The sequence below is a fragment of the Artemia sp. Qi Xiang Cuo genome, chromosome 9 (genome assembly GCF_049724085.1).
Source record: "Artemia sp. Qi Xiang Cuo chromosome 9, ASM4972408v1, whole genome shotgun sequence".
Taxonomy (NCBI): domain Eukaryota; kingdom Metazoa; phylum Arthropoda; class Branchiopoda; order Anostraca; family Artemiidae; genus Artemia; species Artemia sp. Qi Xiang Cuo.
In genome coordinates, this window is record NC_142802.1 from 24,361,684 (window position 1) to 24,387,816 (window position 26,133).

The following is a 26,133-nucleotide window of genomic DNA, read 5'->3' on the forward strand; positions in this document are numbered from 1 at the left end:
TCGTTTAAATGCTATAGATCGTATACAATGCTAGTACAGTTCGTTTGGCTGTTCAATATTATATTACAAAGGGGAGGCAGCCCATGATAAATAACTTTTTATGAATTAAGGATGACAGATTGTCAAACATTGTTCTTTTTGCCCATATATCTGGGCCCAAATGAAAAGCGGGTCGTTTCTGAATGAGGTGGGAAGGGGGTAAGCTTTAAGCCCCCCCCCCATTTGAAATTTATTCAAAGCTTCGCCCTTTACCCTTGAAAGAGTAAGCTTTAAATGGATAAGGGTGGAGGAGGAGTATGCGCAGGTGTGTTGGCATCAAGTGGCTCAGTGCTGCAGTGAGTTTTTAGAAGTAGTAGGAGTTAAATACAACACATTTATTTACTTTAACCACAACGACAAAAATACGTACTAGTTTTTTAAAATCTGAATTTTTGGAAATAATTTTCGCAGTTTACCAAGAGCTGCTTCATGAACTACAGCTTGCATTATTGCCATTTGAGGATCCGATTTGTCCTGGAAAACTTGTGTGATAGCGCATTCCTTGTTTAACCATCTTAAAATAAACAATAAAGTAAGTAAAAAAAAAACAAAAAAAAAACAACCTTACATTTAGTTTGTTCAGGTTTAGCCTATAATTAGGCAAAACGTAAAAAAGAAAGATAAATCTGAGTATTTCTAGTAGCATGATCTTTGAGCTGGAATTAGTTAAAAATACTACATAATACAAAAATAGCAAGGTTACATAGCTTGATGTTCTAGATAATTTGGTTCTTTTAGAGCTAGTTCTTCTAAGATTAGTCCAAAAAATCCTCCCCCTCCCCCTTTTCGGAAAATTGGAGGCCTACAAATACAATTCCATGGTATTGTAATTAATTTTTTTTGGCAACGAATTGTCTGGGTATTCATGAATATACGGCGCTAAAATGGACATATCAGTTGAAATAAAATAGTCGGACAAGTCAACACTTTTTCACCCGTGCTGACTTTTCCTTTTTTATAGTACAATTTTTCTCTATTGTAACATGGGATGATTTTTAAGAAAATCCCACTTTCTAAAATAATACGAATAAAAATATTTGAGATCAGCATAAAAAGTAGAATCTATTGATGTATATATTGTTAAGAAACATTGTATCTTTTTTTAGTTTCAGTTTCTTTTGAAAAGGGTCGCTCTTTGCCTATACAGGGCATCTCTGCCTTCGATCCTCTCAAAGAAAGTTCCGTTCTCTCTAATAGCTGTTGCGCAATTATAATTTTATTAGTGTCAATGTTACCATGAATGTCCAAAATCTGGTTAATGTCGATATACGCCGGTTAATATTCGAAATTCTTTTTTCTCTGCTTGAATTCAACTAGCTTTGTTAGTCAGCTTTTTCAGTCTTTTGCAAGCTATGATGGTAAAAGTTAAAGGTAGGTTAGATTATATTAGGTTAGGTTAAATTTGGTTATAAATATCAGAAATGGGTTAAAACTAAACCTAATCTAACTTAACCTGTCATCATCAAACTAGGGGTCGGCGCCGTTTCTGTTTCTCTTTCTGTTTTTTTCTACCGTTTTCTGTTCTGTTTTTTGGGAAAACGGAAAAAACAGAAAAAAGGTATCCGTTTTTTTAGTAACGTTCCTGTTTCTGTTTGGTTTTTTTCTGGCCGTTTTTGCCGTTTCTGTTTTTTTTTTTTAAACCCGTTTTTATTCATTTTCCGTGTTTTGATTACGAATAGCATCATAGCGCAGCCTAGCGACTTTTATTGGATTAGCGATACTTGTCATCCATCGAAAAGCGCTGTCTTTACGTCTTCCGAAGAAAAGATTTGCTATTGAAGAAAAAATTCGCCATAGTAAAAATTAATCTAAAGCAGTCTACTTGGATTTACACCTTTGGTTAGTCTTGGTTAGTAGATGGTTACCTGGTTGGGTAAAGGTGCAGATTAGCTACCCCAGTAGCGTAGGGTGCAGAGGCCCTGCAAATAGAACCAGGATATACACTAAAAAGTGATTTGTTTACATCCAGCTTCTACTGAACCCTATCTGTGCAAATTTACAGCCCAATTGACTGAATAATATACAGTAAGCAATAAGTTGTTTTTATCAGGGGTTGCTAGACTGCACCTTCACCCAGATTAGTTTCCCCTGTAGTGTAGGGCACAGAGGCCCTACCAACAGAACCAGGATATACAGGGTGAGTTCCAACCATTTAATTTTCATTTCCCTAGTAAGCCCTGTAGCACTATTAGAAGCGGAACTACAGAAAATCTTTGACATCCAATGGTCAGATATAGGAGCTACTCAACGAATCTTGCTGATTTTGCCTCTGCTAGTGCTGCAGGGCTTACTAGGCTTACGAGAAGTAAAAGGTTGGAACCCAGCCACAGTAAGAGATTTGTTTTTATCCTGTTCCTACTGGACAGCATATGTGCAACTTTACAGCCCAATTGACTGAATAATATACAGAAAGAAATAAGTTGTTTTATCAGGAGGAACTAATCTGCACCTTTACCCCTGGTTTCTCACATCAACATAATTGAATTAGTTGATTGAAATTTATAATCAAGGGACTGTTAAACAAAGGAGTAGGCTGAAGATGTTGATGATCTACCCTTCAGCATGAGGGTATAAAATTTCCAAATGACATGTTGATTTTAGGTCTAATTAGTCAATCTATTATCTGCATTATAAAATTTTCTAGCTACATCAGAGAGTCCTGGGCCTACGCTTTACCATTTCCTACTATTATTAATATTATACTTTTATTTCCGTTAATATACCCTATGAGGAGTATTCACAAATACAGAAAAAATATTCTCGCTTATGGAATAAAATTATGCTCTGTCCTACAGAGAAGTGTCTTTTTTTCCTTGAATTGTTCTTCTTTCCTACTCTTATTTGCAATCACAGGAGTAACTAGACCTGCACTGCTCCATGCACTTAGTAATGGTATGGTTTGCAGGTACCGATATACATGCTGTCATAAATGACATCAAATCTGGCATCAAATATTCCATCAAGTTCTGACTCAGAACTTGGAGAGGGCCCTCCATCAAAGAAAGTCAAGTTCTGGGAGCAACATGGGACCAGGAATAAGGGAGCAGCTGTAATTACCTGCAATTACTGCAAAAAAGATGTGAAGTCAACAGAGGGGTCTGCAACATCGTTTAAAAATCACCTTATGGCTAAACACAAAATTGCTTAACAACCTAAACCAAGTACTGTTCCAAAGAAGTCACATTCTAAAGCCTTGTCTCAGCTCAGCATGCCGAGCACATCATGTGAAACTAACCCAACTCGATTTGAAGGCACTGGAAAGAAAAGGGATATAAGAAATTTTTTGAAGTCAACAAAGCAGCAGCAGCTGAAGCTGAACAAGTTGTGTAGAAAAACGGTTTGCATTGACAAGCTTCCTATTTCAATATTTGAAAAACCATGAGTAAAGGCTCTAATCTCTAAACTTACAGGAGGTCTTACTGGCCCATCAGCTCGTACTGTTGCAAGACATCTAGTTACAGCAAAGAAAAGGAAGGTCAAGCAGCTCAAAGCTGAACTCCAGAAAGTCCGGAAAGTGAATTTGACCCAAGACTGCTGGTCTTCAAGAACGAGGTCTGGCTTTCTAGGTATTACAGCTCATTATGTGATGAAAAACACTGACGGCAAGCTAATTTTGGTGCATAGAATTCTTGCGTTTAAGAGACTAAAAGTTGCTCACACTAGCGCCAAAATTCTTCGTGCAATCCGCAGTAGCCTCCAAAAGTTCAGAATTCTACGGGAAGTCTACTTTATAATTACTGATTCGGGAGCTAATCTAGTAAAGGCTCTCAGCGACGGTGACATTATGCGACGCTCATGCTTAGCACACAACCTGCATAATGTGGTGACTAATGCCCTTAAGCTGTGGGACTGCAGAAACCAGGCAGATTTAGTGAGTGTTCCCCACCTAAATGATTCAGAATCCAGTTCAGAATCTGACGACAACGTTGATACTGCTGAACAAGATGACTTTCCTGACGTGATTGTAGGAAATGATGACATTGAAGAAACTGGGTATACCGACTGCAGTAATGATGATGATAGTAGCTCAGAATTAAATGATCCAGACCTTGACAGCGATAGTGAGAGCTCAATACCTAGACAAAGAGGCGTATCTAGTGAAGTATTGACGCTAGGACCAGCACTGGTAAAAATAAGAAAGCTAGTTAGAATCCTGAAAGTATCTTCCAAATCCCACGATCTTTTTGAAGCTATTTGCAAGACATATAATCTTAGTCTTTCCATCACAAAAGACATGAATGTTCGATGGAACAGCACACTTACCATGGTAGAAATGTATTGTGCCCGAAAAGAGCCACTGCGCGACTTCTTCAACCAAAACCTACGTGACGCTAAGATTAGAGAGCTCGAACTTCACAGCAATGAGTGGTCCATCATGGAAGCTGTCATTGAGGTTCTTCGCCCGTTCAAACAGGCAACAGTGATAGCTAGTGGATACAATTATGTTTCGGCAAGCAAAGTCGTGCTGATGATTAAGGGATTACTGTTGTTTTGTCAGACTCCAGATACTAGTATTATGGCTGAGTCAATCAATGGGCTGAAGGAACTTCTAGTTGTTCAGCTCAGGAGATACTTTTCAGCCAGTCCTAAGTTTGATATGATGCTCTTCACAAGAGCTGGCTTTTTGGACCCTGCAATTTATGAAAAAATGACACGTGTAGACAGAGAGTCAGCTCGTCAGTCCATCTCCTCGCTTCTCCAGCAATTCATCTCCGAGCAGAGAAGCACAGAAGAACTCGATTCAATCCAATTGAACTCCAAATCTTTCCCTATTGACGTCGCTCCTACTAAGGCAGGGACTAACCGAAAAGGGTCACCAGAGACTCTTGATCAAGAACACAGCTTGTTTTCTAAGTTTCTCGACACGGCTGGGTTACGGATAAACTCTACGAGGCAAAATGCCAACAGTATGAGCATTGACCGCGTGGCAGCAAATATTATCAGGGCATATGAGGAGAGAGTTCCTGTGTTTTTGAGCGAGAGACAAAGATCAGGACAAAATAATTCTGATCCACTAGAATTTTGGTCTGATTACTTTTACACTTACCCGGAGTTAAGTGAAATTGCATGCATTCATCTATCAGTCCCTGCAACTTCAGTACCCAGTGAGAGTGCATTTAGTATTACTGGGTACTTTACGTGAAAGCAGTGCTCACGAAACACTGCAAAGTCACTTGAACTCCGAATGTTTTTAAGTAATATATTTTAATTTTTGTGGTCTTTTCATATATTTGGTCTTTTTGTATATTTAGTCTTTTTTATTAATCTATATTAATAAATATTCACTTTACTCTCGTAAATCTAAAGAAACTGAAAAAAAAAACAGAAATATCTGTTAAAAAGGCCGTTTTTTAAGTAAAAATAGGTCGTTTATGTTTTTAGGTAAAAAAGCGGAAAAACATAAACGGATTTCCGTTTTTTTTCACAGTTTTCGTTTCTGTTCCGTTTTTTCATTGCCGTTTTTTATCGTTTCTGTTTTGGCCAAAAACAGAAACGGTGCCGACCGCTACATCAAACCTTGCATTAAATTGAAAAAGACAAAAACCAAAAACACGAGCAAAAAAACCATGCTTCTCAAAACAAGGTATAGCACTACGTTTTTGTAGATAGGGGCTTGTTACCCCTGCAAGAAGGATGTCTTATACGCTGCATTTAATGGTATAATCTTTATGAAAATCACTACCTTATCTCAGGGGGGGGGGGGGGAGTGTAGGGGAATTGTTTTCCTCCTTTTTCTAAAAGTAAGTAAATTTTCTTAGATTCACAAATTTTGATTGGTACCTTTGAACTTAATGAATTTTAAATGTTTGGGATGACCAGGAAAATCACTCTTTTTATATTAGCTTAACCGTCACGCGTTGCTGCGACCTCAAAAATAAAGGAAATTCAAGGAGGAATTCCCCCGCAGAAAACTCCCCCTTCCTGGAAAATTCTACCCCACCCCCCACGTAAGAAAAAGAATATTAATTGGATTAACGACGCTTCTTGACTACTAACGTCCCTGCGTCGTCCTTGCAGTGTGTTGATACATCCGGGTTGGATCTCTGGATCCCCAAGCTAAGGTCAAACCTACCAAGCTAAGGTCAATATTACAAAGCTAAGGTTAAAACCTACTGCACCACCGCAGGACCGACCCTCAAGTATTAATAACGATCGTATTTTTTTTAATTTAAAAGTATTTGAAAAATTTTCCCTGCGGACAATTCTCTTCCGGAAAATTCTCCACTGACAATTCTTCACTGGAAAATTTTCCCCACACGTAAGATACCGATCTTATTTTAAATTTAAAGTATTTGAATAAATAAGGTTAGGATTATTAACTTACCCGTCGGGCGTTGTTGGAGAATTAATATCAATAAAATGTGAATAATGTGAACGAATGCAACCGCCAAGTATGATTTGTTCAGCGGTCTCTAATTTCAGTCAGCGCGAAAAGTATTCGAAAGATTAAGTGGTCCTTGGGAGGGGGGGGAGGGGTTAAAAGAATTTATGCCTAAAATCTTCGCAAGAGTGTATTCAACTGCTTCTTAAGTTTCTTGAATATCGGTTGAACATTGTAGTAATACATACATGAAACACAGAGATAGAGAAACATACGACTTTAACATAGTTGCAGCGACAACTGCAACCTAGTAAAGAATGAACCACGGTCCATAGTAATCAAAAACTTAAAAACGTGCTTAAAAAAACTGTTTATTGAAAAAAAATTGCCACTTGTAGCTGATCCAGGAATGGTAAACATTATATCGATAAGTCTTAATTGTAAAACGTTATTTTAAAAAACAATTTATGAGAATGTAAAAAAACAGCCTGAGACCCCTCAAAATTGGCGTCGGATCGAAACGAAAAGTGCACCAGTTGAATTTCCATTATCGAAGCCACTATACAGAAAACTTTCTAACTCACTGCATAGCAAAACATATTATTCACATTATCTTTCAATTTTGGACCAAAAAATACATCTTTATATAAGATGATACAACGCATATATCTTTTGATAAGATATGATATAACACAAGTGTATTTTGAAAATTGCTCCTCTGGGGTTTTATGTCATACTTGAGTCATTCCGCTGCCTGACTCCGTTTGGTTTGTTCTTTTATATATATAGATTTTTATCACAATTCGTGATAACAAACGGTTATCGCAAACTATTTAATACTCTATATAAATTCTCGTCAAGCAGATCAATACAAGCAGCAAAAACCACGCATCACTAGGCCGTTTCCAATTTTTCCTATCAAACGGGTAAATGTTTTCCGAAATCTTTTAAAAGGATTGAAAATCTTCAGACCTCTTTTAGACATTCTGTGCAAGCAAAATAAATGGCAATAAACCGAAGAACCTAACAACTAACAAACATACAAATGGAAAGGTCTATATTAAATATAGATTATAGAGAGGAACGTATACAATTTACAAAGATACTCACTGATATGCTTCACTACCCGATGGAACACGAAACACCTTGACAATTCTTCCTGTGCTGGACAATATTTTGTCTTGGAGAGAAGAGGTGATGTCAATCAATCCTGGAAGAAGAACAAAACTGGTACATCATATGTTAAGTTTATAAACTGTTCGATTGGATTACTCTAAACAGGTAAATACAATTGGCAAAGATTCATAACTTCTGCTTGATGAATCCTTTTATGATAATATGTGACCAATAAATTATATTTTTTTCTCTTGTTCATTGACTTATCGCATCTGACGATTTACTTGTTTTGTTTTATTCATATTTCATATACTTGCTCAGTCATCACCTGACTCGTCTTCGATTAATGTTTTGATGTTTGCGTGTGTTTTCATTTGTTTTTACTTGACACTGTACAGTAGATTAATACTTAATTGTCATCAAATCTTGAATTCATGACCATAGTGGGATTTCACAAAACATTGCAAAACATAACAGCATTTCTGCAAAATTTTCGCTTGCAATCAAAAATAATTCATGCTCCATTAGAGTTAGCTTGTGAAGTGACCAATTGTCTTATCTTCTAAAGGCTTGTCATATTAAACGTGATCAAATGATGTATACATTTTCCGCAACTCGTATACTTGTGTCTGACAAATCAAATGAGAACCAAGTAGGCCTTCACTGGCCAGCAAAAAAACAATGTGAGGACGTCAAAAAAGGCTCAGCAAAAAAACAATGTGAGGACGGTAAAAAAAAAAAGGCTCAGCAACAAAACAATGTGAGGACGTAAAAAAAAGTTCATAAAAAAAAATCTGGTCAATATTTATAGTTTTAGTGTTGAGTTTGTCCATGATCGATCACAATTCCGTTAGAGAGCATCTAGACCTTTAATATTCGCATCTACAAGAATCGTTAATTGGATCTCAATTCAATTTGGCAGGAATAAGCACTTGACTTGTTTGCTCCTTTAGAGGTTTCGAGTCCAAACCAGTAGAATATAGTGAGGACGTATCACAGAACAATGTGAGGACGTAAAAAACAAGTTCATAAAAAAAAATCTGGTCAACACTTATAGTTTTAGTGTTGAGTGTGTTCATGATCGATCACAATTCCGTTAGAGAGGATCCAGACTTTTAATATTTGTATCTACAAGAACCGTTAATTGGATCTCAATTCAATTTGGTAGGAATAAGCACTTGACTTGTTTTCTCCTTTAGAGGTTTCGAGTCCAAACCAGTAGAAAATAGTGAGGACGTATCACAGAACAATATGAGGACGTAAAAAACAAGTTCATAAAAAAAAAATCTGGTCAAGATTTATAGTTTTAGTGTTGAGTGTGTTCATGATCGATCACAATTCCGTTAGAGAGGATCCAGACTTTTAATATTTGTATCTACAAGAACCGTTAATTGGATCTCAATTCAATTTGGTAGGAATAAGCACTTGACTTGTTTTCTCCTTTAGAGGTTTCGAGTCCAAACCAGTAGAAAATAGTGAGGACGTATCACAGAACAATATGAGGACGTAAAAAACAAGTTCATAAAAAAAAAATCTGGTCAAGATTTATAGTTTTAGTGTTGAGTGTGTTCATGATCGATCACAATTCCGTTAGAGAGGATCCAGACTTTTAATATTTGTATCTACAAGAACCGTTAATTGGATCTCAATTCAATTTGGTAGGAATAAGCACTTGACTTGTTTTCTCCTTTAGAGGTTTCGAGTCCAAACCAGTAGAAAATAGTGAGGACGTATCACAGAACAATATGAGGACGTAAAAAACAAGTTCATAAAAAAAAAATCTGGTCAAGATTTATAGTTTTAGTGTTGAGTGTGTTCATGATCGATCACAATTCCGTTAGAGAGGATCCAGACTTTTAATATTTGTATCTACAAGAACCGTTAATTGGATCTCAATTCAATTTGGTAGGAATAAGCACTTGACTTGTTTGCTCCTTTAAAGCTTTCGAGTCCAAACCAATAGAAAATTATTATTTGTGTTGCTCTGCGATTATAAGCGATGAGTCCAGTTGTTGAAATAATTCACAGAGGCTGGACACCAAAGATCTAGTAATAATATATTTTTAATATTAATCATAACTAATTTTTTGACTTATATCAAGCTACCATACAGGGAAACTACCAGGAGGAGCATACAAAGCTGCGTTGGCCTTATGCGTTTTGGTACTGTGATAATTGCCAGTAATAGTATGGACAAATAAAAATGTTTATTGTCACAAGAAAAAATTAACTGACTTTTGCAGCCATTTAAGATAATTTTAAGGACACAATAAAAACAAGAAAAAATGATAATAAAATAAATAAGAATTAGACTTCCATCTACCACTAACGCCTGAAAAAAAAAAACACCATCAAGAAGAAAAAAAATCACTTGAAGAAAAGAAAAAACTTGTGAGAAAAAGGACTTTTATTCCTCAGCAATGTGGGTGAAAAATAGGTCTTTTAGCTTGGCTTCTAGTAACTGGACTAAAAAACGGTATATATTTTTCTGTAGGGATATAATTGTCTTCCTTCGGAGAAAAATATGTGTATAATGTAAAAGTTGATTAGTACTGCATTGATTAGGTATTTAATTAGTCCTAAATAAAAGCATCTATTTAAGATAATTTTTTTTCGTTGTACAAATAAATAATTCACAGAAATTACAGTACAAAAAAATCATCAAACATCCAAAGAAAACCAAAATAAACAAATACCTATTCCACGAGTAGCGCAAACGGGTATTCCATCTTCCGGTGGAATATTTAATTTCTCAATTCTCTCTTCAAGCTCTTCTTTTGATAGAGTAGATGGATCAACTTCAACTAATTTATCCACTTTATTTGCTACTAATATTACGTTGTCCTTCAATTTTTGAGGTATGTTTAAAGAGGAAAGTGTACTATTAACTGTTTGAAATTGTAGCTCGGCCTCTGGGTGACCTATATCCCTCACATGGATAATAGCATCCTAAAAATAAATCACATAATATATTCAACCATCTTTTATTTTAGGGAGATATTTCAATACGTTAGAACGGAGAAACATACAGGGTTTTTAGCATGACAGTCAACCAAGTACAAAAAAATAATATAATTAAGTATATAATATTAAAAAATATAAAAAATAAGCAAGTATAAAAAATTATTAATAATTAAGATATAGACTTCCAAGGTTAAGAGATCAGGGTTGAATTCCGTACTTGTTCGGAGGAGTTGAATTTCTCCAAAAAGCGAAGCTACTTCGCATGATGATACTTGTTAAGACTAGGATATGCTGTAGATAAGATTTTAAGAGAAGAGAGGCTTTAGGAAAGGGAGAAGATGAGTTAACTGGATGAGGTCGAGTTAGATAGCAAGATTTAATTCGATATCAAAGGGAGAGAAGAGAGGCTTTAGGAAAGGGAGAAGATGAGTTAACTGGATGAGGTCGAGGTAGATAGCAAGATTTAATTCGATATCAAAGGGAGAGAAGAGAGGCTTTAGGAAAGGGAGAAGATGAGTGAACTGGATGAGGTCGAGGTAGATAGCAAGATTTAATTCGATATCAAAGGGAGAGACGAGAGGCTTTAGGAAAGGGAGAAGATGAGTTCACTGGATGAGGTCGAGGTAGATAGCAAGATTTAATTCGATATCAAAGGGAGAGACGAGAGGCTTTAGGAAAGGGAGAAGATGAGTTAACTGGATGAGGTCGAGGTAGATAGCAAGATTTAATTCGATATCAAATTGAGAGACGAGAGTCTTTAGGAAAGGGAGAAGATGAGTTAACTGGATCAGGTCGAGGTAGATAGCAAGATTTAATTCGATATCAAAGGGAGAGAAGAGAGGCTTTAGGAAAGGGAGAAGATGAGTTAACTGGATGAGGTCGAGGTAGATAGCAAGATTTAATTCGATATCAAAGGAATGAAGTTAAAGTTAATCTAACAGTTAAATGTCGTTCGGTGTTTTCCCAAGATCTACAGCTAAGCAAAATTCTAGCACTAGGTAGTACTTGGTTTTGAATGAGAAGGCAAAAGCCTCCTATTTGTAGATAATCTAGAAGTCTTGCTTCTTTTTGACTTTTGGAGATCTCAGAGCCCTGGGTGCGAGAGAAGGTTCAAAAATTAATTTAATGAGCTTATATAAACCTTTTACAAAATTAAGTTGCTGTTTGTTAATACTGTAATTTAATGAGCTCATAACATTTACAACGTTTAACTAACTTTGTATTATGTTGTTATGTATGCTGTAAATATCTAATCAATAAATAAATAAATTAAAAAACAAATATCCAGTTGAAAAAATTTGATAATCCTTGGACTATTTTCTCTTACAAATTTCAACTAAAAATCTATTTGATTAATTTGTATACTCGTATTTTATTCTTTTTCATCATAATTAATAGAATTTTACAAACTTAAGGGAAACCATTTCATAGGAACATAGGAAATGAGAAAAGGCCTATGCCCCTATATAGAGCCAATTATGTTACAAGAGCAAATTTTCGAAACTTCTGTGCCATTTGAACCATTCGCCGAGTCCAAGAACACAAACCGTGGGCAAAAGTCAAAAAAAGATTCACAGCTAGTTTTAACTTTTATGAACGAATTACCTGCTCCCTTGCTTCTTTTCTTCAGCACGGAGAATATTTTTAAGCACATTCAGTGAATATCCTTGAGTTCCTAAGTGCACACAAACCTGGTTAAATTGGCTTCAAAAGACCTTTACTTATTGCTGTGTGGCAGAAATTTCGTTGAGAACTTTTTATATTCAGGCTTATTTTTAGCGAACATCCTTGTAAATGTACAATACTACAAGTAAATCAATCTGTAAAAAACTGAAATCTAAACAAAACACAAAAAGTGACTAGGTCAGATTATCTCCTGAAGAGTCACTTACAGCAGCCAGTGACTGACATAATCCTGGCATACCCTTTTTTAGACAAAAACTTAAGAAAAAATAAAAATTTGTTTTTTCTTGAACAGGGGTATGTCAAATGTGAAGACATAGCTAATATAGGATTAAGGGATTTAATAGCTTACTGCATTCAGCGCGTCTTCTAAGGTAGCAGAAAATGCTTCAATCAGTCGCATTGGAAGGTCAGTAAGAAAGCCTACTGTATCTACATAAATTGTCTGTAGGTTACAAGGCAGGTACCCAGCGTGAGCTGTGACATCAAGAGTTGCAAAGAGACGATTTTCTGGTGTGATTTTATCGTCTCCAGTTAATGATCGGATCAGAGATGTTTTACCTATAAAAAATGTGTGTTACATATACAGGGCCGTAGTCAAGGGGGGAGGCTAGGGGACTCAAGCCCCCCCCCCCCTTAAGAGGTTTCGTATTGAAAATATTACCCAAAATGCAACCAAAAAATAGTTATTTTGATAAATTTGAGTCTATACTGAATTTTGAAAGATAAATGTTTAAAAAATCAGCAATTTACTGTTTTTAAAATGATTACTTGAGTTAAAAAAAGGTTATCGCGACTTTTATTTATTTATTTTTTGGCCTTATAAATTTGTTACAATAGAATTTTTTTTTTGACTAATTTCTCACTTTCAAAGCCAATCAACTTTAATGTAACATTGCTTGTTTTTTTTTCGTCAAATAAACACATCTCTTGTTTCTCATTGAGGTTGGGCTTTTAAAAGGGAACCCAAGTGTGATTATATGAAAATGAACAAATATGATTTGTTTAACCTGTAGTGTTTTGTAATACTTTTGAAACACAAATAAATTTTGCAGTAGTTTTGTTCATTCATTCCCCCATTCAGTCCTGACGATTGAAATCCAGAAAACATTAAAAGTCATTTCCTTTCAAATCTTTTTGATTTGGTATTTACATAAAAAAGTTTTTTCAGATGAAAGTAAGGAGTAACATCAAGACGAACATAAATTATGTTCGTCTATATATGAGGGGCTGCCCCTTCCTCAACCCTAGATTGTACGCTAAAGTTTTTTTAGTTCTTTAAAAAAAAATTCCTTATTCTAAATAAACGACCCTTGTGTTTCAGCTGTCGTTCCTGAAAGATTGGGCCAAAAACTCAAACTTTAAGGTAAAGGACGAAGGTCGAGGAAGGAGTAGCCCCCCTAATTAACGAAATAATTACTGTTTGTTTCAAGTTTTTATAATTTTCCTTACTTTAAGTTGAGAAAACTACTTTTTTTTATATTTAATTTCTGATCATTTTTTCAAATCATAGAGGGGAAATCCGCCTCCACTCTCCATGAAAAATTGCCTCCTGAATATCACCCTCACGAAAAATTCACTCCATGTTTAAATTACCCCCCCCCCCCCCGAAGATCTCTCCCCGACTCCCCCCCCCCCAAAAAAAAACAAACAAACAAACAACAAGAACAAAAAACAACTTATTAGCATTATTTTATTCCAAAAATCAGGGGAGCTCACCCCTGAGCCTCCCTCCATGGCCTGAACCCCCCCCCCCCAAAAAAAAAATCCCCATCCACCCCCTAGAATCAAACCCAACCCACTAGCAGTGCGTGTGTATATATGTGTGCGTGGGTCCCTTAGCTCCATATACTGCTTGTACATGTTTATCCTTTATTCAAGTTTGTTAAAATCATTGTCACTTTTTCTTTAAGGTCATATAATGTAGACTGCCTTCAAATAATGAAGGTAGCTAGGCTACAATGTTTCTATTGAAATTAATTATGATTTATTTGAATATGAAGTAGAAATAGGATTCATTAAATCAAATATAGCCTACGGTCAAACTTCATAGAGTCGAACCTCTTCTCAGTCAACAATTGAAATAGTCTAACGATTATCTTTTTCGAAGCTATTTTTCTTGTTTCATTCAATCTTGTATGAATAAATCAAGTATGATTTATCAGATGCATGTTTAAATGTTGCCTAAAGTAAAGGCTTCAATGTTTTTCTATTATCAATAAAAACAAAACTTATCATAAAAAGAAGTTTTTCAAAGAAAAGTAAAGAGCCATATTCAACTCAGGACCAGCAGAAATTAATTCCTATTATGGTTAAAACTCAAAACGACCAGAAATTACTGTTAAAGAATAAATGAAACCCCAAACAAACAGAAATTAAAACTAACGATCGTAGCAAATATAAAGAAAACAGGTGCAAATACAAATGAATGAATAAATCTTAAATACCTTCAATATTCGGTTATGATTTTTCCCCCAGAGGTGCTTCCTATGCAAGGGGTGGTTTCATAAATTTCGGACGGGGCTCATTAAATTGGAAATCATAAGCTCTAGTTCCCTTTTTAAGAGTCAAATCTGATTGGAGGGCACCAAGCCCTCCCCCATCCACGCCATCTTTTCTCCTAATACATGCGAACAAAATTTTGAGATAGCCATTATGTCCCAAATAGCCCAAAGGTGAAGTAACTAAAACAATTATGCCTCGGGGGTTGGCAAAACTTTTAGAACTTTCACTGTCCCCAGAGCAAGAGCTGTCAGTTATGCAAGCTGACATAATAGTTTACATATTAGATTTCAGTTTTACTCGATTTAAGATTTATTTATTCATTTATATTAGTACCAGTTGTATGTTTGTTTTCTATGATTGTCTAGTTAATTTCTGTTCGTTTTGGGTTGTATTTATTCTTTAACAGTAAAATATTTATTGTTTTTTTAAACTTGATTTGCATATTAGATTTCAGTTTTACTCGTTTTAAGATTTATTTATTCATTTATACAAGTACCTGTTGTATGTTTTTTGCGCTATGATTATTTATTTAATTACTGTTCGTTTTGGGTTTCATTTAGTCTTTACCAGTAATTTCTGGTCGTTTTGAGTTTTAATAGGTTTTTGTACCTGCTGATCTTAAGTTTGATATGGCCTTTATTTTTTTTTGAAAAATTTCTTTTCGGACAGTATTCTTTTTAATTAATCAATAAAAATGGACGACCGACTTTGATCTTCGTTCCTCATATAAGAAATATTCTTTCAACACGTAAAGTGTTTCCTTAACATATATACATATACACACATACACACACACACACACACACAATATATATATATATATATATATATATATATATATATATATATATATATATATATATATATATATATATATATATATATATATATATATATATATATATACTTTTGTAAATAAACATATACTACAGCTGTAAATATATATGCTTTATGAAATAGCGAAACAATTTGTTGGTGATTTATGTGCAATTCATGAAATCCAAACAAGAAAAAAGAAAAGATTTTACCAGCATTAGTGTATCCAACCACAGATATAACAGGAATTTGTCGCTTTTCTCGATTGATCCGCACTCTTTGTCGTTGGGCCCTTAATGTTTCCAGTTGATCTTTGATTCTCCGTTCTCTGGCTGACAAAAGTCTTTTTCTAGTTTCAAAAAAAGTCTCCCCGGCACCCCCAATGGCGGATGTGGAGCCACCTAATCTGTCTCCACCTACGACTCCATCTTGAATATCCCGTAGATAAGATCTGAAATGTAACAACACTATACAAGATATGGGCACCATGATTGCAGCAGTAGCTGCAACTTAGTTAAGGACAAACCATGGCCCATAGCAACAAAAAATTAAAGACACGCTTTAAAAGCCTGACAAGTGAGAAAAAATGGCTATTTCGCAGCTGTTTCAAGAGTGGTAACTATTATCTGAATGACTCTTAATAAAATGTTATTTTGAAAACAAATTTAAGGGCAATTCCAAAAATAGATTGAAACCCCCTGAAGAACGGGGTCAAATCAAAATAAAAAGTACATAATCGGAATCTCCATGGCCAAAATCCCTATACAGGGAACTTGAAGACTCCCTGACTTGAATAACTTTTTGAAATGGGTAGCACTCATGTCTTTTTTCTTCTTTTTTTCCTCCACTGTCATCAGGGCACTGGAACATCACGAAGAGCTGTTCAAAGGTTCATTTTAAATGAAATTGCGAGATCTACCTACTTTTATAATTACCAAAACACGCATCTTCGCGTACACGATGATGAATGGCGCCATAATCACAGGTTACAACCATAAATGAAGTTCTAATAAAACTATATAATGAAGTCAGTTGCATCCGAGGTTCGTTCTTTACTATATACAGTTAAGAAAAAAGTAAAAGCTTTTTCTTGTGTCTGATTTATAGTACAGAATGAAATTAAAACATGAGACTTTTTGCTTTCAGGTAGTAGGCATAATTTGGACAAGAGTGCAATATGGGGGCTGAACGGCGGGGGGTTGGAGGGAGAGGGAGCACTGCTCTTTCTGTGGAAATATTGTTTTTAATGTAAAATGTTAATTTTTAAATGCTGATGCTTAAATGTTTTCTTTCTTTCTTTTTTTCGTTTCCACTAGTTTAACACTGAAACATCATAGAAAGAAGCTTAATAGCTCGTTTGAAAGCTAATTTTATATATAGGCTGTTTTTTTAAGCAACAAAACATAATATTAGAAAAGAATAATTTTTTACCAAAACTGCAACTTCACATACAAGATGAAACGTACATTTTAACAAGAGATGATATAATACACAAATCTTTTGAATTTCCAGCAGTGTTGTCATATTCCTTGTACTATTGTTCCATGTACGGTCTAGCTAAGAGGAATAGCACTAAAATAACATATAGTTTTTGACAAAAAGTGTATTTTTTTTGGCATCCCAGCCGTACCTGACTAAGTGGTTGTTTCAATACCTCGTTCTTCACACAAAAGTTTTTAGCACTTTTCAAAAATCTTATTACAATTAAAGGGCCCTTGTGTTTCAGGAGTCGTTCTTAAAAAACTGTAACAGTCAAACTTTAGCGCAAAGAGCAAGGTATTGAAGGGGGGGACGAACCCTTCATATTCCGAATAATTTCTGTTCGTCTTGAGTTTTAATGTTGCTCCTTACTTTTAGTTGCAAAAAAACTTTTTAATTGAATTTCTGATCGTTTTTCAAATAATGCCAGTAAACCTGGCTCATTTTCTATAAAAACCTCTCTCACTTAAAATTTCCTCCCACTTAAAATTCCATACTCGCTGAAAATTGTCCCAGAATATCTCCAAGCATATAGTAGAGTTGCCAAAGAAAAAGTAAGACAACTAAAACGGACTTTGTATATGAATTCTGGCAAATTTCTTTCGTGTAAGATTTCCTCTGGAAAGTTCAACCCCAGAGACTTACCTCCCAACAGAAAATTCTCCCCGTAGAAAATACCTCTCCCCCTCAGAACATCTCCCCTCGAAAAATATCTGTATACTTCCCAATAGCCATTACTATGTGAAAACAATGGGCAAAGTTCATTTAGCTTGTAGTCCTTTCCCCGAGGTTGTGGGGGTCAAATCATCCTCAAAAGACATAGTTATAAGATCTTTCAACTATAACGAACAAAATGGATATCTCAAAATGTTTATTGGACGGCTTTGGGGAAAAAAGAGGCATGGGAGGACGGCTAACTGCCTTTAAATATTTTGGGTCACTTAAAAAGCCACTAGAACTTTTGATTTCCGATCAAATGAGCCCCCTCCCGATGTTCTTGAATCACTGGTTCTATACGATCATCCTTGAAAAAAAAAACAAAAAAAACACGCATCCGTGATTTTTCTTCTGGCCAAAAATACAAAATTCCACTTTTTGTATATAGGAGCATGAAACTTCTACAGTAGGGTTCTTTGATACGCTGAATCTGACGGTTTGACTTTCATTAAGATTCCTTGACTTTTGGCGGGTGTTTCCTCCCTTTTTAAAAAATCGGGTAAATTTCATCAGCTCGTAGCTTTGATGGGTATGAACAAATTTTAATGAAACTTATATATTTGGAATCAGTGTAATAAGCCGATTCCTTCCACGAGCAGGAACATCAGTGTTTAAAATCTGAGGTCTTATTGCAAAATAAAATCGTCATCGAATTGAAGAATCAGCAATAGGCTTCTAGGTTAATGTTCTAATGATCATAATTTGATTGCGCAACAGCTATTCAATCTATTTGCAGTGAGATTATTTTTACCAAAAATTACTGTCTCCCTATGAGCCCTTCTATAAAGTTTACTTGTAAATATTTACGTTAAATATTTTGAGAACTAGGCATTCAAGCAAGGAAGAATCGTCATATGAAGCTGAGTCAGAAATGGCAACTATTATTTCGATTAATGTTTATGTTAAAAAAAAATTGTTATGAAAACAATTTTTTGTTCAGAAATAGTAACTATTATTTCGATTAATGTTTATGTTAAAAAAAAATTGTTACAAAACAATTTTTTGTTCAGAAACGGCAACTATTATTTCGATTAATGTTTATGGTAAAAAAAATTGTTACGAAAACAATTTTATCGGAATTTCTAAAAGTAGCCTGAAACCCCTCAGAAGTGGTGTTGAATCAAATTGAAAATGGCATCCTTAGAATCGTCATAACCGAAAACCTCATCTAGCAGAATACAATCCCCTATCTTGAGCAACAAGGGAAACAATTTTTCCGCACGGGAAGCAGTGATATCTAGGATATTTAAGGGCTAATTTTAAAAGCCCCCCAGTGGATGTCAAGAGTGAATCACCTACTGACGCCTCCAACAACAACAAAACATCACCGTTTTGCAGTGTAAAACGTTGCATTTTAATGACAGGTAGCACATTGATAAGGGTGTCGGTGAAGAGGCAGCATGCATGTAACAGGTATTGGCACCTAATCACTAACCCAACGAATATAAAAACTGATTAGAGGAGACCAGTACTTCAGCATGGGTTTGAATTTATAGCCTGCTCATTTTCCCCATAGAATATGCCCGGAAAAACTAAATGAGTGCATAAAAATAATTAGTTTACAAAACTTATAGATTGAAAATCCTCACCTCTCCCTGCAAAGACTCCCGTGACGAAAAACAAACGTATTCTTTTTATCACAAAGAGGCATATAAGCATCCAGCTCCTTCTCCAACTTTTTTTTTCTGTTGCTATGGGGCCATAAAGACACAACAGTTTCACGAATCTAACTTTGAACTATCTACTAGATCACTAATGATAACGACTCATAACGACGTTTTTTACGGACATCATAAAGGTGACGGTAAAAACATAGCATGCTGGTAACAGGTAAATTACGTTAACCTTTATTGTCTATTCTTTAATGATACCATTTTAGTTCAAGAGTAGAAGAAGTAAGCCACGCCCTGAGCAACTAAACACAAAAGAAAATAAATAAAGCAATTCTAAAAAAAGGTAGAAATATTAAACAAAAAACCTTAAGTAAGGCACCTCAGCTAACGCAACTTGAAGTTTGGCCTCTTTCGTCTGAGCTCTTTCTTTGAAAATATGCAACACCAATGAAAAGCGATCGAATACCGGAACTTTGAAAGCTTGCTCCAATTCCCTTAAAAACATATAAAAGCATATTATTCAGATTTTTTCTTCAAATAACTCTTACTGGCCAAGCAAATGTCTACTCCCAAAAAATAGAAAAGGAAAGAAATTGAAGGAAACTGTAAAAACAATCTGCATCCAAATAATAATAACACAGAGAAGCAACGTTTTTGACTCGAGGAAGTTACTGTCAACCTTCAATGTATATCTTTATGCCCAATTCAAGTACTTCATTATTTTTGCGCTGAGTTCAAGCATCATATCTGCATTTTTCCATTATTAAAGTTTTCTTTCCTCGAAATTTTAACATTTTGGACAAAATTTTTCTCATCATTAGTTAAGGAAGATTTCTAGTACAATTATGTACGCTAAAATTTAGGAATACGTCGACATTTCTCTTAGTACGCATATTTTTGGGCAATAGTTCGATTTCTTGAAGCTTTTAATTGAAATATTGATGTTATTAAAAAAAATTATAAAAAACAAAAATCATTCCACACAATAAAAGCGAAAACTCTATTTTTATTTTTGACTTGGACGTAAAAAGCCTCAATAGCATCACATGTTTTAGTTCTAATAGGCCAAATTCATTTATTAAATACTGGATCTCTTTTGCAATTAAATCGAAAAAAAAAACAGATTTTTCAATTGAAAGTAAGTAGCAACATTAAAACATAGAACGAACAGAAATTATTACGTATATGAAGGTTGATACCTCCTCCTCAACATCTCGCTCTTTACGCTAAAGTTTTTAAGTACTTTTAAAAAAGCTTCTTATTGTTCTAATTAAACGAGCCTTGTGTTTTAGGAGTCGTTCTTGAAGAATTGAGACAAAATTCAAAGTTTAGCGCTCCTTACTTACAGTTCGTTACCACAAACTGATTGATTTAGTTTCAACTAATGACAAGATTGGTCTATAATACTTCGTTCATTCAGTTCTAATATTTGAATGTGGTGGTAAAAAAAAATTAACCCAAGTAGGCAGCTCGTTTAATCTGAAATATCTTATTGATAATTGGTCTAGAGGTATTAACGAAATATTATGATTCTTCAAATGGAAATACAGAGCAGTATTAAAAATTGAAACAAACATATAGGGAATTGTTTCGCTGTATTTTTCAAATAGAATAGGATTTAACTACATACTAGGCAGTGGCATATTTAGATGAACAAGCGTCTCTCTCCCCCCTCCCCAATCTCCTTATTTTTGTAGATAGTTTAGAGTTTCTTCTTGTTTTCCTCATGTTAATGTTTTTGCTTTTAGTTTGATTTTTCTAACCGTTACAAATTCTTTTAGGTTTTGGTTTCACATTTCCATTCATTACGATTTATTGTTGGTTCAGGTTAAACTCATTTGAGTAATTTCAGCTCATTTCAAGTTTCAATATCACACTTTATTTTTTGTCGAAAACACTTATTTTTTCTTAACTTAATACACATAAAAAAAAGAATCGTTTAGGTTTAACCTATATGAGTTAAATCCAACCCTTTTAAGTTTAAGTATTGTACTTTAACTGAAAACACATTTTTTCTGTTCTTGATGCATGGAAATCAACAGAAAAAAACCCCACAAAAATCACTAAAAACAATTATCATTTTTAGTTTACTTCAAGCGTTTTATAAGTCAAGGGACAATTTTGGGTTAATTCTAGCTAATCTTAAGTTTAAATATTGCTCTTTGCTTTTTGTAGAAAAAAATGCTTTTCATAATTTAAAATATATAACGTAGAGAACAAAAAATTCAAAAAGACACCCTACTAGTACTACTACTACTACTAACAACTCACGACAGCACCAAGCCGCCCGAGGGCAACACAGCTACCCACGCTCTCCTCCATCCTAATCTATTCAAAGCCTCCTTCTTTACACCCTACCAGCAATTTCCAACTTCCCTTAAATCTTTCTGTACGAAATCCTCCCACCCCAACCGCAGACGACCCGCTTTCCGTTTAGCCCTACACGGTTGGCCGAAAAGGACGATCTTCGGCAATCTGGCATCCTTTATCCGCAGAACGTGCCCTACACATCTCAATCATTCTCTCATTATAGCCCTAGAAAGCGGGATTGAACTACACTTTTCGTACAGTCTACTGTTTGAAATACAGTCAGTCAGCCGGGTACCCAGAACAATCCGTGGGCAATTTCTCTGGAAAGCATCTAGCAAATCTTCACTTGTTTTCCGGAGCGCCCATTCTTCAGAACTATATTTGACCACTGTTATCACCGTAGCTTCCAATATTCTAATCTCGGTTTGCAGACTTATCCTCCCATTCTTCCAAACTTTTTTCAACTGTGAAAAAACACCCTGAGCCTTGGCTATTCTACTTTTAACATCTTCACTGCTCCCACCGTCTATACTAATAATACTTACTAGGGTAAGGGAAGCTGTCCTCTTGATCAATCTTTTCGTTACCCAACGTTGCCTTTACATCTTCACTTATTCCTAGCCTTAGCGACATAGTCTTCTTAACATTAATTTTCAAACCTATTCTAGCACCCTGAACTCGCAAAACCTCTAAAAGTTATTCATTTTTCTCACACTTTAATCTAGGATGCTTAAACCATCAGCATAATCTAAGCCCCGGAAATTTATTCCACCCCATTTGATTCCGTGTTCTCCCATTGCCTTTCCTGTGCTCCTTAAGACAAATTCCATCAAAATGATCCATATAAAGGAGAATAAAACCTAACCCTGCTTAACTCCTGATTTAATACGAAACCAGCAATTAACCACATTTCCTACCTTAACTACAGCAGTGTTATTCTCGTACACAGCACTAATCACTTTAATGTATTTTTCTGGTATACCATACAAGGATAAGACCTACGCTACCTAGCTCTTCTATCAACAGAATTGAACGCTCGCTCATAATCTATAAAACTCAGGACTAAAGGTCTTTGATAAATCAGGCACTTCTGCCTAAAAATTTGGTCGACACATCCTCTACCTTTCGAAAAACCGCACAGTTCTTCTCTTATAACTTTGTCTACAGCATCTCTCAATCTGAAAGTATCATATTACTAAGTAATTTACTACCTACAGAGACCAGGCTAATGCTTCGATAATTACCACACTCACTCTTATCACGTTTATTATACAGTGGTTTAAGTAAGGTTTTCCTAAAATCGCTAGGTATTTCCCCTTTTTCACAAATCATATTCATGATCTTCAGTAGCTTATTTCTAACCTCAGAGCCAACATATTTAAGAAACTCATTTACCACATTATAAGCACATGGGACTTTATTATTTTTTAATCCTTTTAGTACTGGCGCTAGTTCTTTCTCAAAAAACAAACATTCCTTCACATCCAAGGAATCACAAACATTTTCTTTTTCCTCTTTATCTTTTCCCGTAACACTATCTCGGTTTAGCACATTCTCAAAATGTCCTGCCCATCTCTCTTTAACACTTTCGTTATTACTAATTGTGGCCCCGTTTCTATCTTTAAGTGGGACATGTCTGGATTGACTACCCCTCTCAATTTACAAACATGCCAGTACAATATTTTACTATTATGCCGTCTAGCTGCATCTTCCAGATCCTCAGAAATTTTATTCATGATCTCCACTTCACACCTCCTTGACTTATATTTTAATGCTTTCTCCATTTTCTTTACATTCCTTTTGTTAAATGACAAATATTGGTACTTACTAAGGATTTTTGTGGTGAAAAGGAAAATAGTTTGTTCATGAATCTGGTAAAGAGCTACAAATTTTAGTAGAGACTGAACAGGGTAGGCAAAGTCAAAGAAAAATATTTGGGCCACAATTGTCAATGAAATAGATTCTTTCAATTCAATTTATTGCAACTATTCAACAACTTACAAAAGTAAATTCATTCATTATACAAAATTACGATAAGGATAAATATCCTCCAGAGCCATTGCTGGCGCATGGGGCTTCAAATCAACGTTTCAGTTGCTGGGTCTTTTTTATAGTTACTGTTACTGTACAGTAATAGTTACTGGGTCTTTTTTTAAGGTCCAGATTTGTATAGTTACTTACTGGGTCACTTATCCCTTATTCAATAAGATAAAAAAAAGGATAAAGATCCTCCAGAGCCATTACTGGCGCATGGGGCGTCAAATCGACATTTATGTTGCTGGGTGTTTTATAGTTATTGCTACTGTATAGTTATAGAAACTGGGTCCTTTTTATAGGTCCAGATTTGTATAGTTACTTACTGGGTCACTTATTCCTTATTCAATAAGATAAAAAAAAGGATGAAGATACTCCAGAGCCATTGCTGGCGCATCGGGCATTAAATCGACGTTTCAGTTGCAGGATTTTTTTATAGTTACTGTATAATTATAGTTACTGGGTCTTTTTTATACGTCCATATTTGTATAGTTACTAGCTAGATCACTTATCCCTTATTCAATAAGATAAAAAAGAAGAATAAAGATCCTCCTGAGCCATTGCTGGCGCACAAGGCGTCAAATTGACGTTTCAGTTGCTGGGACTTTTTTATAGTTACTGTTACTGTATAGTAATAGTTACTGAGTCTTTTTTATAGGTCCAGATTTGTATAGTTACTTACTGGGTCACTTATCTCTCATTCAATAAGAAAAAAAAGGATAAAGATACTCCAGAGCCATTGTTGGCGCATAGAGCGTCGAATCAACGTTTCAGTTGCTGGGTCTTTTTTACAGTTACTGTTACTGTATAGTAACAGTTACTGGGTCTTTTTTATAGATCCAGGTTTGTATAGTTACTTACTGGGTCACTTATCTCTTATTCAATAAGAAAAAAAGGATAAAGATCCTCCTGACCCATTGCTGGCGCATGGGGTGTCGAATCAACGTTTCAGTTGCTGGGTCTTTTTTACATGAACAAGTAGAAAGCTTGTCACCCAACCTTGCTGCAGCAGGGTTAAACCCTGGGCCTTGTATCACCAAGCAGAGCATCAATCCACTGTGCTACAGTACTATTAAGAGATAAAAAAGAAAACCTACTTTCTTTGGACACCCGTCAACTGTTCAATACTGACAAAAACTGCAGTAACTGACAAATTTCTTCGTATCGTTTTCTTCAATTCCTCCAAGTTTCCCGTACCAAACAAAAGTCTCCTTTTGAACGTCTCTAGTGGAACAACTATCTAAAGAAAAAAGAGCATTAAATGGTGTATATTCTCCCTTTTTTAAAAGCCAGTTTCTTGCATTAAAATAACAATAATAATAAAAAAATCAGACAAGAAAAATTGTCCCAAAGATCTCCAACCAGTCAGCCTGGAAAGATGAACACTCACTTCTTAAGACATCTAACCTCCTCTCCTCCCCCTTCCTCCACCCCCTGACCTCCCCTTCCTCCAACAACAAATTCTTCTAATGATTTTCATGGTTTTGCAAAAAGCCGGTGACACTTTGCTTTATGACAGCATTTTTATCAAAAATAAGGTATGATCAAAAATTAAACACACAGCAGGGATGAAGGGTAAATCTACTATGGGTGAGTCTTAGCCTAAAAACCCAGTTCTTTGCTTTATCATTTCTATTTTCCAAACATATGGACTCCTGTTAACTGGGCAGACAGTACTAACTACTGAACTGCAAACCCTCACTAAAAAAATATTTATTACAAATTAAACTTTTTATTTAACTTTGCTATATAAGCACAAGAAATTTTTGGTGATAAATAGAAAACTACATAAAAATATATATCGTTAGCATTACAGATTCAACAGGCTGAGTCTAGTGTCTGTAAAATACACAATCTGGCCTGCAACCTTCACAATAAACTATGGAAATTTAATGTTGAGCTACAGCAGTCACCAACAAATTTTCTAAAGCAACCAGCACTTTTAATGTCATTATTGATCATATTAATAAATTGAAAATAAATATGTTATGCCAACATTTTTAACAGCTCCAAAAAACTAGATTCAAAAATAGGAGGTTTTTAAAGTAATAAAGGGAGAACTGACAGCAAGGATTTTGATAACAAATATCGATTTCTTTAGATCACAGACCTAATTTGCATATTTCTTATCTCATAGCTGTGTTCATAAAATAAAATTGAAAGAAAAAAAAACTCACCCCATCAACAACTTTCCACTTCGATAGGGATTCAACAAGTCCTTTAGATTCTTCTAGCATTAATTCTGGCTTGGTATTTTGTTTTTTTCCTCTTCCCCATTTTATATATGGCTGCAAAACTAGAACTTGGTGTCCACTGTCCCCATGCATATAAAGCCTTTTTCTCAAGTCAATTACCTCATCTTCTTCTTTTTCTTCATCAATATCCTTTGTTAAACTACTTGAAAAGTGAAAACACTTAGAAGGACAAATTTTTAAAGTCGCATGGCAGTTAAAAACAGCTTGTTTTTGGGTAAGTTTTGCAAAACTTCTATAGGTAAGATACTTTATAACTGAGTTCATAATTCCTGCTAGCTCC

At 35.1% G+C, this 26,133-nt stretch overlaps 1 protein-coding gene across 1 annotated transcript; it reads right to left on the reverse strand.

Annotated features, from left to right (window-relative positions):
- Positions 1-362: 362 nt before the first annotated feature.
- Positions 363-26,117, reverse strand: LOC148948473 (putative GTP-binding protein 6). The gene is made up of 8 exons (XM_089094404.1): positions 25,776-26,117; positions 24,696-24,838; positions 19,620-19,748; positions 15,658-15,896; positions 12,477-12,685; positions 10,174-10,426; positions 7,472-7,571; positions 363-553 (listed from the first exon to the last, which is right to left on the reverse strand). The coding sequence occupies exons 1-8, from the start codon at positions 26,115-26,117 to the stop codon at positions 409-411; spliced, it is 1,560 nt and encodes a 519-aa protein (XP_088950530.1). The 3' UTR covers positions 363-408.
- Between the last annotated feature and the right edge of the window lie 16 nt (positions 26,118-26,133).

What these genes read in the sequence shown, in the direction of transcription:
- LOC148948473 (XM_089094404.1), bottom strand. Translation starts at nt 26,117, where the DNA reads ATGAACTCAGTTATAAAGTATCTTACCTATAGAAGTTTTGCAAAACTT. An exon ending in GCTGAGGTGCCTTACTTAAG is followed by an intron (nt 15,897 to 19,619) that starts GTTTTTTGTTTA and finishes GTTACATTTCAG; the next exon opens with ATCTTATCTACGGGATATTC. An exon ending in TTGCGCTACTCGTGGAATAG is followed by an intron (nt 7,572 to 10,173) that starts GTATTTGTTTAT and finishes TTCTTCTTCCAG; the next exon opens with GATTGATTGACATCACCTCT.